At 32.9% G+C, this 15,503-nt stretch overlaps 1 protein-coding gene across 1 annotated transcript in view; it reads left to right on the forward strand.

Annotated features, from left to right (window-relative positions):
• METTL15 (methyltransferase 15, mitochondrial 12S rRNA N4-cytidine) overlaps positions 1–15,503 on the forward strand; it is a gene marked incomplete at both ends in the record, with an annotated part of 228,223 nt that overhangs the window by 96,776 nt on the left and 115,944 nt on the right. Inside the window, one exon of the mRNA XM_080710304.1 lies at positions 9,930–10,066. Coding sequence (XP_080566430.1) covers positions 9,930–10,066 — 137 coding nt within the window. The remainder of the gene's footprint in view (positions 1–9,929; positions 10,067–15,503) is intronic.

The following is a 15,503-nucleotide window of genomic DNA, read 5'->3' on the forward strand; positions in this document are numbered from 1 at the left end:
CTTTTATAGATTTCATTTTTTACTACTTCTTCAAATTCTGTAACCAGCAATGCCCTTCAGATCTCAGTTGCAGTTTAATATAAAAAATTATTCTTTCTTCCCATGAAATTTGTAAACCTTTTTCTCTGTTTTGATGCCTTAACCTTCTCATATTTTTCTGTATTCTTTGAGTAATACGTTGCTCTTTTCTAACACACTCAATGGGAAGTGGCAGGGGAAGGGAGGCTTAAAGGGAGGGAAAAGAAATGTTTCTTTTATTTCTGCTTCTATCTCTAATTATACCAACAACTCATGTTTTCTGAAGTTCGTTGATGCAAACTCTGTGAAATGGGATTATTTTTTTATAGGCTGATGTGAAATTAAATTATATCAGATTTTTAAAATAATACAGCATGAGTGCAAAATTATGATAATTGCATAATAAATAGTTTCTGTTATCCTCCAAGTTTACCCAAATGGCATGCTCTGTGATCATTTTTCATTTCTCTCATCTTTCTGCTCATAACATCTGATTGGTCTGTCTTACCTTCATAAAAGAGGTACATAGTAATACATACATAGTAATACAGGTTCAAAATATAATTTTTTAAATTTGCTTATTAGCTGTGCTCAGACATTTTATTTACCGTACGTAAGCCTCTCTTTTCCCCTCTCTTAAATAGTGGTAATAATAGTGTTTACTTCAAGGTGCAGCTTTGTGAATTATTTAGTTGTGTGTTTTTGTTTATTCCTATGTATAAAATGAATAAATGCTGTAATTAAAAGTTTACCCTTGTATTTGACATAAAATAAGAATTCAGTGAATGTGACATACATCTTTATTTCTATTGTTGTAATCCTCAATTTCTGTTACTAATTTGGCTGCTTTTTGCCTTCTTTCTGGGTACTGTACAGTAGTAGAAGCCTCCAGGTCACTATTTCTTACACCCTGCTGTTCATCTAATACTGTTGGCAGTTCATCTTTTTAGGTCTTAAAAAACTCTAGCACTTGCCTAAAATGTGTGTGACCCTGGCTTTTATCTCTACCACTTGGGCCAGGGTGGGAGTAAGGTTAAAAACTTCAAACCGTTAAAAAAAACTTCAAGCACTTCATTTCTAGCCAAAATGATACAAATTGCCTGCTGTGGCCTTCAGGACTGCCACAATTTGTCTTCACTCCATCTTTCAGGAAGCATTTTTCTAGTTTATTTCACAAGTCTACTATGTAGATTAAGTAAGGGTATATGTTACACCAAATAAGTATCTGGCACTTACATGAAGATTATTAGTTTCTTTCTTTGTCTCTTCTTTCCTCTTTTCTCCTCTCTTCCTTAAAATAAAAAAATCTGTATTCTAGTCAAAGTTTCTCTTCCTTTTTATCACCACCCTTTTCTATGTCTATCCTTTTAGTGAGACCTAATTTTCATAATTTTTATTTGTTGATCTACTAAACAGATATTTACTGATTATATTCTGTTTGCCATATATTGTGTTTGGCACTAGAGGTACAGATATGTAGGGTACCTTGCAGAGGTATATTATAGAATAAAAACAACAGCATATTAAAAATGTTAAGACATCTAGACTGAAAACTACATGAGAACAAGAGCCATGTTTACTGTTCTTCTAGCTCTTAGAATAGTGCTATGAGTATGTTAGGACTCTCATAATTGTGAGAATAAAATTTGAGGGAGATGAAACCAAGTAAAAAAGGAGTGAACCCTATGTACTTCATGGTTAGAAAAATGTGGCTAGAAAAATTTTATAAAATGTAGTAACAATTTTGTCTGTAAGTAGTAAAAAATTATATTGGAAAGTAGTAAAGAGATCAGAGTATGAAACCTATTTTTCATTATTCATAGAAGTTTTAATTCTTTCTTGTAGCTTTGGAGAGCAATTGAGAAGGTTTAAATGGGGACATAAGCCGGGCATGGTGGTACAGGCTCGCAATCCCAGTATTTGGGAGGATGAGGCAGGAAGATCGCAGGATCAAAACCAGCCTCAGCAACATAGTGAGACCATTTATCCAAATAAAAAGTAAAAAAAAAAAAAATAGATCTTGGGGTTTAGCCTGGAGTTAGTAGGGCCCTGGTTTCTACCCTCAATACCACAAAAAATTTACTTTAGAAAGGAAATACTGGTAATAGTAGAACAATAAAATTTAGAAGTGTTAGCAGTTGTAAGCTTTTTATAATAGCAAAGCACAGAAATGTAGGCACCTAAATTAGAAGTGGATGTGGAAAGTTTAATGTCATTTATCTGAACAAATCAGTAGGATCTTGTATCGAATTGTAGTTGGATAATATGTGAAGGTGAGAAAGATAGGTTTGACTCTAACTTCTGTACAGCCTTTAAAACCCAGTTGAAGTCTAATTTCCAATTTACTTCTTGCTACTTACTGATTCGTACAAATTATTTTATTTATTTCTTGTAGAATGCTATGTATGTCTTCCTTATATTTTAGATTTCTGTTTACTAGTGCTATTATTATTCATGTGTATGTCTAAATTCCCTCATTAGATTGGAAGGCCCACATGTAATATCATTGCATAACCTCCCATGGTCTTAACTACCCTTGAATGCTTAGTAAATATATAATCTATGTATTAGTGCTATGTATTTTATGTATTTAATTACACCTTGAATAAAACCCCAAAGTTATGTATATAGTTGGCCCATTTCCCTACTTCAATACGTAGGTAAATTTTTGTTGTTGCTGTTTTGCATGTCTGGGGATGGAACCCAGGGGCGTTTGACCTCTGAGCTATACCCCCTGCCCTATTTTTTATTCTGCATTTTGAAATAGGGCCCCACTAAGTTGTGGAAGGCCTCTCTAAGTAGCTGAGGCTGTCTGCCCACTATTATTGTCCAGTCTCAGCCTCCCTAATGCTGGGATTACAAGCATGTACCACCACACCCGGCTCAATAAGTAGGTAAATTTTAACTGAAAATAATTTACAGCACTTGAAGTCTAAAAATTCAAAATGAGCAATTGTCAGGAAAGAAAATATTCATCTGAAGAAATTTCAAAGTGAAATCAAGCCATGTTGGTTTCAAATTAAAATGGGAACTTACTATTGAAAATCTTGTACAGATTGGAAATGACTTATCAACATTGGGAAAAAGAAATGGGAAGATCTACCCCTTGCTGCTCATAGCTAAAAATGGTTTCCTAGCCGGGCGTGGTGACACACGCTTGTAATCCCAGCATTTGGGAGGCTGAGACCTGGAGGATCGTGGTTTGCGGACAGCCTCAGCTACTTAGTGAGGCCCTCTGCAACTCAGTGAGACCCTGTTTCAAAATGATGATTAAAAAATAGGGCAGGGGGTGTAGCTCAGACTTCAAATGCCCCTGGGTTCCATCCCCAGACCCGCAAAAAAAAAAAAAAAAAAAAAAAAAGGTTTCCTATTTATTTATTTATTTATTTATGTGTGTCTGTGTATATGGATGGTAATGGGGATTAAACTCAGGATTATTCTACCTCTGTGTCATATCCATGGGGTCTCACTAAGTTGTTGCAGAGGGCCTTGCTAAGTTGCTGAGGCTGGCTATGAACCTTAGATCCTCCTCTCTCAGTCTCCTAAGTACTGGGATTATAGGTGTGTGTCACTGTGCCCGGTTCATGTTCAGTTTTTATAGTGGTGTTCCAGGGTGAAATTTTCAGTGATTAGAACTGTTGGAGTAAAAATAAAAGTGAAATAAATCTTTATAAACAGTCGTGTACAGTGTCTTGATTTTTGTCACTGTCTAAAGAGAAGAGAGAAATCTGAGAATGAAGGATACCAAAATTGAGACGTATGAAAATGAAGAACTAGTTAAATTCTAGAATCTTGGAGCAGTATACATAATAAAGGAAACAAATTATTTTTGAGTCCTAGGCCTATCCACCTACAAATTTTCTATTTAATTTTATTTTTGTTTATTTATTTATTTTCATGTGGGAGAGTACTGAGGGTGGAACCCAGGGGCATTCTACCTTCACGTACACTCTGAATCCTATTTTTCACTTTTATTTTGAAACAAGGTCTCACTAAGTTGCAGAAGGCCTCACCTAGTATCTGAGGCTGGTCAGGAACCTGCAGTTCCCCTGTCTCAGATCCCCAAGTACTGGAATTACAAGTGTGTACCACAATGCCCAGCCCAATTCTACACTTGATCTTAGCCAAAAGGCCGAGAAGCGATACCCCAGCCCAATTCTATACTTTTAAATGTTCCACTTTTTTAATATACTTTTATCATTGCATGACAGTTATAAATTATAGTGAAGTCCAAAGTAGTGGTGTGTTTAATTTGAATCCCACTGTGCTCCCCTTGCCTTGCCATCCATGTTAGTGGAATTGGAGTGATAGCTTCATATATTGAAAGCATTGTTTCCTTTATCAAGCCTTTGTTCCTCTTCCCCACATCCTTTCCTAGTCCCTTTCTGCTTTTCTACTGGTTATGCTCCTCTAAACATTCCACCTATATATATATTTTTTAAAGATTTATTTAAAATTTTTAACCTCTTAATAAGTCTGTCTTCATCAGTGATTGTTAGAGATAACTGATATGCTTGTTAGGCATTTATATCAAGCTGTAAGCAAAATGATTGCTTTCTTTGATATTTAACTCAATAGATTTCTAGTCATAAACCTTTTTACAGTTGTAGATATATAACGTAATGTTAGTATACTTCACTAGCACACATATTGCTTTGGATTTGACCCCCACCACCATGAAAAAATTATTAAAAGTTCAGTCTGAATTTCATGTATGAGGAAGGGGGAATGGGAGGGAGCCAGGGGGAAGCTCACCAAGTGCAGTGTACATGTCGGTCACTATCACTATGAACTGCATTGTAATATGAGACTACATTGTACCAATAAAAATATAAAAAGACATTTAAATAATAAAATGTTAGAACAGTAGTTGTATTTAACTGGGTTGGAGGTTTAAATTCAAAGTTCACATCACTAAATATATAGTAAGTACCTACTATTCTGTATTAATGCTACCATATTTGGTTGCAGCTGAAGGATTTTTCTTCAACTCACTTTCTGCTGAAAAGCCATTACTCTCAGTCCTCTCCCCAACTTCCTCATCAAGCAGTATGAAGCGGCCTTGGGTCTTATTGTTCACCTCATGCCATAGTTAATTTACCTTGGGATGCCTTTGTCCTAACTTGTGTGAATCCACCAAAACAAAAGGTCCTGCTACTTTGTGCCATAGAGGGACATGGAAATCACTAGTAGGACTGAGAATCCCATGATTGAGAGGGCACCCTACCTCAGTTCACCATCTAGGAAGCCCTTCCAAGAACTTGTTGCTTGCCAGTCACTTTAGTGGTTTTGTAACTTCCTAGAATTTACACCTCTTTTTTTTATGGTACTGGGGATGGAACCCTTTTATTTCCAGGCTACACTCCCAGACCTATTTTATATTTTATTTGGAAACAGGGTCTCTTAAGCCAGAGAGGCTAGCTTCGAACCTGCTTGATCCTCCTGTCTCCACCTCCCAAGTGCGGGGATTACAAGTGTGCACCACCACACTCAGCAATTTGTATAATTTTTATAAAGCCATCTCAGACAGGATTTCTTATGTCATCCACTATTATTTTTCTTTTTTTCTTTCTCTGCCTTCATCCTTTTTTTATCTCTTTATTTCTTTCAAATATAATACCAGATTTACTTCCTCTACTGGTAATATGACCTTAATCATGTCACATTTTCATTCTGTACTTGAGTTTTCTTTTTTGTTAAAATGAATATAATGCCACGTCTCTATATGCCCTAAAGACCTCTTTTTAGGCCAGTAGGAAGACATAAATGCTTGGTAAACTATAAAGCAATTTGCAAATATAGATTTTATTGATTTAATGCAGAGACAAATTGTTACAAGAAAGAACATAATTTTCAGACTTACATATACTTATATTCAGTTCCTGTATTTGCCTCCTACTAGTTTAGTGTAATTTCACTTTTGATACATGTAAAATCTAATAATACTCTGTGGTTATAGGGAAGAAATAAACTAATCCTTATAAATCTTTGTTTGGTAAGTGAGGGTATGTACATTTTATTCCAATTTTTCTTTGCTAAAATACTTGAAATTCAGAGAATTAAAATAATTTGACCAGGTTTATACAGGTATTAAATGAAATAGCCAGAATAAATACTTGGTATCACATTTGATTTTGCTTTTCTACAATAAGATATATTCAGTAACTTTGTATTAACAATTATATGTATATGTTATAATGCATAATTATAAACACATATACACACATATATTTGGAGCATAAGGTATACATTTGAAATAAATATATACATGTAACATATAGAAAGATTTCTTTGGGCTGAGTATGGTGGTGCATGCTTGTCATCCCAGCATTCAGGAGTTGGAGACTGGAGGATCTCAGTTCCAGGGTAGCCCCAGCTACTTATAACTCAGTGAGACCTTGTTTCAAAAATAAAGACTAAAAAATAGGGCTAGTGTGTAACTTGGAGGTACAATGCTTCTGGGTAAAACCCAGACTAAGACACTAATAGTAAGACACCAATACTATGTCTTACTATGGCCCTAGATTTAAATGAAGAGTATATCAGCCAGGTGTTGATGAAAAGTATATCAGCCAGGTGTTGGTGCATGTCTGAAATCCTAGTACTTAGAAGGATGAGACAGGAGGAATGAAGTTACAAACCTAGCACATAGTAATTTAGTGAAATTGTTTCAGAAAATAAAATAGGGCTGGGGATATATCTCAGAATTGAATATCCCTGGGTCCAATCTCTAGTCCCACTAAACAAACAAACAAACAAAAAACAATTTGCATATGAGTATCTTATCTTAAACTAAAGAAAATCCCAATCAATATTTTAAAAGTTCTCTTCATTAAGACTATTCTAAAAATTGTGGGATGATTATTATAATCTACATGATTATTTTTAATATATCATGATTATGCCTTTGGAGAGACATTGACAATCAAGGATGCTTCCACAGAGGGTGGTAGGGGGTGGATCTCTTACCAATCAAGTGTAACACAAAATCAAGAGCATGAGACAAATGGAATGTACAAAACTAGAAGTGAACCTAACGTGTTATGGGTTAATAGGTGATTGGAATCATCAGCTTGCATTTTAAAATTCTAATATGCATTGTTCCTTAATGATAATAATGGCATCTAGACCTCATGAGTCACCCAGTGCTATAAATTGAAAAGGGAGTCAATTGGTTTTTCCCTTCTCCTATGACATAACACCACATTTCTTGATTTTTTTTCTGTGATGCCATATTTACAAAAGAGTATAAATCAATAATAAAATAGGAAACTGGTCCATTTTTTGTATAATAAATACACAAGAGCAAATATATCTGAATATTCCAAATAAATATTTTTTAGTACTGGGGATTGAACCTGGGGGCCCTCTACCTCCAGGCTACACTCCCAGACCTATTTTATTTATTCATATAAATTTTATGTATATATTTATGTATAAAATATTATTTGGAAACAGGGTCTCACTAAGTTGCTCAGAGCCTCACTAAATAGGTTAGGCTGGCTTCAAACCTGCATGATCCTCCTATCTCAGTATCCCAAGTACTGGAATTATAAGCGTGAGCCACCATGCCAGGCTTGAGAAAAATAGTAAATTTTGCATCATGGGTTCTGAGATAACTAAGGATAAGGAAATTGTTGAGGCACTTAGGTCCATAAATAATTACAGCAAGTAATATCATTGCAGTGTGCATATAGAAGCCCTGCCAAGCTAAAACAGTCAACCATGACATTACCCAGCTTTCTACAGGGTTGCAGCTCCTGGTGACTAAAACATAAAATATTTCAGTCATTTTCTATAGCTTACAGCTTATTCTGCCTGCTACTTTGTTTAATAACCAATCATACAAGGTCTTCCTACAATGTTCTAAAGAATTGAGGTAATTAAACCCAAGAGTGAATAGTTTTTTTTTTTTTCTACATTTAAGGATCTAATGGGATACACAGACACAAAAGTTTTGTTCCAACATATGGTCATGGATATGATATTTAAATATTGAATACTATGTTGCTTTAGAGAGTGGACATATATGACTAGGATATAACATACCACATGCAAATGAAATTATTTCTGTACACCTACTAGTTGCATCCACTTTACTTGAATTGATCTTTTAACAGTTTGACACAAATTTATTTATAGGTTTGTTTGAACCAACCATCAAGTTATTTTATTATTAATAAAATTTAGTCAATTAAACATAAGATGGCAAAAACCCATATGTAACCATACCTTTTGTGCTGGTAGTTATAAACTACTAAAATATTAAAATTCATTGCTGGCACACTTTTACCACATTTATATTTCTTTTATATTTTATGCTTATCTTCTCAATTTTGATCAGAAGATTTTCTATTTGTTCTTTGAATAGTAAGCCAATTTTCCTGAGAGTTTGATCAGAGGATGAGAATCGCCATAACAAATAGGAGTAAAAAAATCAAAGCATACTTCTATCTCTTTCTAACTCTTCCTGAACTAACTTGTAATATTCAAGGAACATTGGAGAATGTTCACTTCTTTTGCAATATGCTCATGAACTTTTTAAGAATGTTTAGCCAGGCACTGTGGCACATGCCTATAATTCCAGTACTTAGGAGGCTGAGACAAAAGAATCACAGGTTTAGGGTCAGCCTCAGGATTTTAGCAAGGCCATCAGCAACTTATTGATACCCTGTTTCAAAATAAGAAATGAAATAGAGCTGGGAATGTAACTCAGAGGTTGAACTCCACTGAGTGCAATCTCTAGTATCTCCTCTTTAAGTAATTTAAGTCTGGCTAATAGGCAAATATTGTCATTGTATTCAATTTTCCTAGAGTAATTGTTTTCATTTTCATAATACCAATGATGTTTATTCAAAGGGTCCATTAAACTGAGAGTATAACCTTGAGGTCATTTGCAGAGAGTGTCTTGACTTTCAAATCACTACAGTTGACTGATAAACACATGTTCCTTATGGTTGAGATCTACTTTATTACTCTACTGTGACCTTCTCTTTAGAGTTTAGTTCAATAAAATAAATAAGAAGTAAATTCTGATTCAATTTAACTGTATCATGTACCTGAAATGATACAGTTTTTTAAGGATATGCACTCACATACATTGCATTCTTTTGTATCTAGAAAAATAATTATTGGGAAATTTTTTACTCACAAAAATGTTTTGGTTTTGTTGAAATTTTATGTTATTTTCCATTTAGATAGTTAGTGATTGATCTTTTTTTCTTCTTAGTTTTCTTTGAAAACACTGGACAAAATCTAATGACACTAACATTATGATTTTAAGTAATTTTTCTAAAGACTTGTTGCTACTTAGTATTAAATCAAGAATTTGCCTGAGGTGTTTTGACTTAAAAAGCCTCAGGCTTTTTCTAGGCTAAATGTGTTAAATTTTAAATTTTCCAGGTTATATTTGATTTGTTCTGTGACTATTGTTGGATATATTAATTCTTTGTTTCTGATTCTGTTTCTCATTTTCTTTCTCTGAAAATATTTCTTACAGAAAGAGTTTAGAGAAATTGAGTTAATGTGAGTCAAACTAATATTAAGCCATCTCCAAATGACAAGAAGTTATTGGAAATATTATTATCAGCTGGGTGCTGGAAAGCATTAAAAAGTACCACAGCAGTGTGTACTGGTTGACCTTCTGGTCAAATATAAGTTTGTCTTGATTAGCCATACCACTTTAGGGATTACTTTACTGATATTCTAGTAAGTTATCTTTTAGACTGATCACTCATTATCTAGCCAGATCTCACATATGTACAAATTGAACATTAGGCAAAAATATTAGCATTATTTTTCTATTTGTTCTCAGCTCAGAAAACCATTAAGAGCTTCTAGCAATAGAGCTAGTTGGCAAAATTATATTGTATTCATTAATAGTAATACTTTACTTTTTGTGTATTTGATAGGTTTTTCTAGACATGACATTTGGTTCTGGAGGACATGCAAGAGCCATTCTACAGAAAGAGTCAGATATCACTCTATATACCCTAGACAGAGACCCGACAGCCTATGCAATAGCTGAACGACTTTCAGAATTGTATCCGTAAGTAATATGTGTATTAATTCTGCTGCTGAGTTTTATGGAGCTTGGTTTACCACCTTGAAATTTGTTTTCTCTTGTATAATCATATGTCGTATTTCACTAAACATTTCTTCTTTTGTTCCTCCAAGGAATTAATGTAAATAATGTTTTAGTCTCACTTAAAATGTTAACATTTGTAAATTTGTAAGACTAAATACAAAATTTATTGCGGGCTGTAAGACTGAAAATATTACCTTCAGAAAAAATTTAAAGGTTTTTATGCATTATTAATTTAATGAATAATTATGTGAAAATTATTTACTCACTTGGAACTCACTTGATCATATGTATCAACATAATGTATTTATTTTCTCTGCATTCTTTCTGAAATTCACAAGTAAATATACAGTGATATCCTATCAAAATTCATGAGCTATCCTATAAAATATTTTTAAACTATAAAATATTATCAGTAAGTATTCTACCTTTAAAGAAAAAATTTAAATTAGAGAGTAAAATCTCTATGATATTTGATATGAAAACAACAGTTATTATAAAAATATCTATTTGAAAAATTAGAAAATAATTATCTTAAAGTAGCCCTGAACATAATACATATGAAAAACTCTCTTGGCCATTTTTATGAACCTCGCATAATTTTAATATAAAATTTTGATACAGATTATATAAGAAGTCTAAACTCACTGGAGTAGATAAAAATTAAAAATAAATACTAGTATATCTTCTTAAAAAATAATACCTATGGCTTAATTCAGAATAATATCTATGGTTTAATGGAATTTATTTTAGAAAGATAGTAGTGATTCCATATAAGATTCCAATCACTGGTAGATTGATAATCATGACAATATTATAACCTTATTGAAAATATCTAAGTTACATAAGAGAATATAAAGACACTATTAAGTGTAAAATCTCATGAGAAATAGCAAGTATTTTTCTACAAGATAAAATACAATTAAATATAATTAAAATAAAAATTGGATGAAAATATAATTTAATTTCTTTAAGTATTGTAATCAATATTTTGAAAAGTTAATAAAATTTGAATAATGTGATTATAAAGTTTATAGGCGAAGAGAGTGGTAGGATCTTTTTGAATTAAAGAAGAAAGGGAGAGAACTTTTCTTACCAGATGTCAGATCATACCATAAAATCACTATAATAAAATCAGTATGATAATGGCATAAGAATAGGTAAGCTGATTAGTAAAAGAGAGAATCCAGAAGTAGATTTTGCTAAATAATGAAATGTATTATGAGGCAAAACATTTTTTTGTTCATTGAGGAAATAGTATATTATTAAATAAATAGTACTGATATGTTTGTCAAATTTCTGAAAAATAAAATAACATTTATTTATTTTGCACTGGAGATTGAATTCAGTGGATTCTATCTCTGAGATACACTCTCAATCACTCCCAACTTTTTTTTTTTTTTTTTTGGTGGTACTGGGGTTCCTGGAAGCCCTTCTACCTCCGGGCTACACTCCCAGACCTATTTTTACATTTTCATTTGGAAACAGGGTCTCCTAAGCCAGCGCGCGGCTGGCTTCGAACCTGCGCGATCCTCCTGTCTCTGCCTCCCAAGCGCGGGGCTTACAAGCGTGCGCCACCACGCCCGGCCACTCCCAACTTTTATATATTTTAAAAGAGGGGCTCATAAATTTGCCTCAAACCTGGGATCCTTTTGTCTTAGCCTCAGGTACTGGAATTACATGTGAGCACTTCCTTTGTTTTAAATCAAATTCAAAAATAATTTCTAGATGGAGTAAAAAATGTATGCAAATTTTAAAATATAAGTCTTGTGAGAAAACTGTAGAAGCTATATACATAAATTAGGGCTTAGGAACTTCTTCAATCAAGATTAGAAATTACAAATCTTTAAAATAAGTAATAGAAATGTCTGTTTATATACATTTTTATAAATTATAAACATAGTATGGTAACTTTCAAATAACAATTTGGAAAAGATTATGAGCCGGGTATGGTGGCGCATGCTTGTAATCTCAGCGCTTGGGATGAGACAGGAGGATTGCACAGGTTCAAATCCAGCCTCTGCTACTGAGTGAGGCTCTCAGCAACTTAGTGAGACCCTGTTTCCAAATAAAGTATAAAATAGGCCTGAGAGTAGAGCCTGCAGGTAGAAAAGTCCCTGGGTTCCACCCCCAGTACCACAAAAAAAAAAAAAGAAAGAAAAGGAAAAGAAAATAAAAATATGAGTAATAGAGGATTATTAAAATAGATGATACCTAATATATGGTACAAATTCTTTCCAAATTTATAAGACCACCAAATCTAATTTTAACAACAGACAAAACATATAAAAGGGTGATTCACAGAAGAAATGAAAAGATGCTCCAAATCAGTAGCAGTAATGAAGGAAATAAAATTAAAATAATAATGATAAAATACTCTGGACAAACTTAATTTTGCTAATGAAGGATAGGGAAAAGGATACTCATCTATTTTAATAGATTTTAATATTAATATATATAATTTACTTATAATATTTCATACCTATATTAAAGTATCAGTTTCTAGGCAAGATAGATCTTTGCCACAAACTTTGTACATGTATTATTGGTAATATGTTACTATGGAGAACTTAAGATAAGGTAAATTGTACAATGAAGTTCAGGGAAAGAGAAACAAGAATTTAAAAAAATGCACAGATTGTTGGATTACACACCTCTGCATATTTATGCACATTAGAAAATGAATAGTAATATCATATATTTTATGAATTACTGTTTGTAATAGTAGTATAAAATATACACAAGAAGGAAAAATTTGGATAGGATTATTTTGGGGAATAATGGATAGATGGGCGTCTGAATGAAAAAACAGATTACACTGATTATTATTTACATAAAAATGAATATATAATTTGTAGTAAAGCATAGAATAAAGGAAACATTTCTTATTTTAACATTTATTTATTTGTTTATTTATTTATTTATTTACTTTTCCATTTATTTGTTTTGCTCTTACTTTAAACCAGGATTTTAGGCTTCTGAAAAATTTCATGTTCTTTGTCAAAACAAAGTCAGAAAATGAGACTTAACAATTTCATAGAAAATTAAGAAATTTATGAGAAGGCTGAGTTTTAGGTTAACCCACTCTTAACTTTCAGAACAGATGACATACTAAATTACTTGTTTGAAAACTGAAACTTACCCTGTTGCCTATGAAGATTACATATGAGGAAACACATATAAAGTGAAGAAGTGGGGTGTTGGTTTACTTTTTTATTGCGGGTCTGGGGGATGAACCCAGGGACATCTGATCCCTGAATTACACTCCCTGCCCTATTTTTTATTCTTTTATATTTGAAAGAGGGTCTCACTTAGTTGCAGAGGCCCTCACTAAATAGCTGAGGCTATCCATGAACCGTGGTCTCAGCCTTCAGAATGCTGGGATTACAAGTGTGAGCCACCATGCCCAGTGGTTGGTTTACTTTTAACCAGGCAGAAGATGGATGTTAGAAGAATTAAATGTTTTTTTCTCTTGCCTTCAGGAACAATACATGTTCTATATACTAAATTTAGAGAATATTTACATGGATAAATACAATTCTGATTCTATTGGATGGGTATGATTTTTACTATGATTTTAAGCAGATTAATAACATAATAAATTGTTATTTTCAACGGTTTGTAAAAGTAAAGTTTACTGGGGTAAATCTATAGTAGAAAAATATGAAGAAAAACTTAAACTCATTTATAATTATAATCAGTATTTTATGATTTTGTAGATTTCCTGATTTTTATATTCAATATTATGTTTTTATATCTCTTTGAACTTTCTTGCAAATAATTTTGACTACTACAGTAAGTATATAATTAAGCCAGGCATTGTGATGTACAGTTCTAATAGAAGTGCTTGGGAGGCTGAGACAGGAGAATCTCAAGTTCACAGCAGCCTGAGCAACTTAGCCTTCCCCAACTTAATGAGCCCTTATTTCAAATTAAAAAATAAAATATTGTTGGGGTGTAGCTGTGAGATAGGATGTCTCTAGGTTATACATAGAAAACTGACATATTTCATTTGTATTCTAATCCAGAAGCCTGATATTTCTCTTTCAGTATTTTGTGCTTATCTTTTTACACTCCCAGACCCATTATTTTTTATACTTTTTAAAATTTGGAAACAGCCTCTTTTAAGCCCGCGCGGCTGGTTTCAAACCTGCTCGATCCTCCTGTCTCCGCCTCCAAAGCACGGGGATTACAAGCATGCGCCACCACGCCAGGCTCTATTTTTTTTTTTTAAACAGGGTCTCCATAGGTTGATGAGAGTCTCACTACTGAGACTTGCTGAGACTGTCATGGAACATGTGACCCTTATGTATCAGCCTCCCAAGTACTAGTATTATATGCAAAATTATTGAGAAGAAAATTAAACTAATGCACAGTACAACCACTAATGTTAATAGTTTGATTTATTTTCTTTGATTAGTTTTACACACACATATTCCAAAATAGGTTCTTCTTATATATCATCAATACAATACAATTTGATGTCATTAAGTTATCATGGAATGTATTTAAAATGCTAGCTACTTATGCGACTCAAACTGGTTAGTTGCTTTAGCCTTTTTTTTAAAAAAAATGTCTGCTATCCTTATTTTGCAAGAGCTTACAGTGCTATCAGAATTTATAACCTATACTTAATAACTTTAGATTATGTTGAATTTGCTAATGATATTCTAAGCCTGTCATTCAGGAAAAATGTATATACCACAATGACTGTTTATTCACCTTGAATAAAAGATTATGGGAGACAAAAAATATTATCTTAAAACACATAATTTATTGGTTGTAGAATATTTCCATCATGTAGTTTTAATTTATTAGAATTGCAGTATAGTTATCCATATTCAAATTATTAGTATTTTTAATTTTTCTATGCTATATTATTTTAAATGTGTTTACTATAAGCAAGAAATACCAAATGGACTTTATGTAAACAAATCTGAGTATGTTTTTATAAAAAGACATTTATATCAGGATAAATTTGCTTTCTTGCATTATCTTGTTTCACATTTCTCTATTTCTGCTTTATTGAATTTTAATATTTATCTTGCCTTTTCATCAGATTTGGTGGCATATTATTTATTTCTTAATTTATTATTGGCCAACTTCAATTTTTTTTTTTTTTTTTTTTTTTTTTTTTTTTTTGGTGGTACTGGGGATGGAACCAAGGGGCCTTCTACCTCCGGGCTATACTCCCATACCTATTTTGTATTTTATTTGGAAACAGGGTCTCTTAAGCCAGTGTGGCTGGCTCCGAACCTGCGTGATCCTCCTGTCTCTTCCTTCCCAGTGCGGGGATTAGAAGCGTGTGCCACCACACCTGGCCCACCTTCAATTTTTATAAAAACAAATATTTAAGTATTTGAATTAAGTATGCAGAATAACATTTGTTGAATCTATTTCA

Source organism: Muscardinus avellanarius (assembly GCF_963383645.1).
Source record: "Muscardinus avellanarius genome assembly, chromosome: 1".
In the NCBI taxonomy this organism is placed as follows: Eukaryota; Metazoa; Chordata; class Mammalia; order Rodentia; family Gliridae; genus Muscardinus; species Muscardinus avellanarius.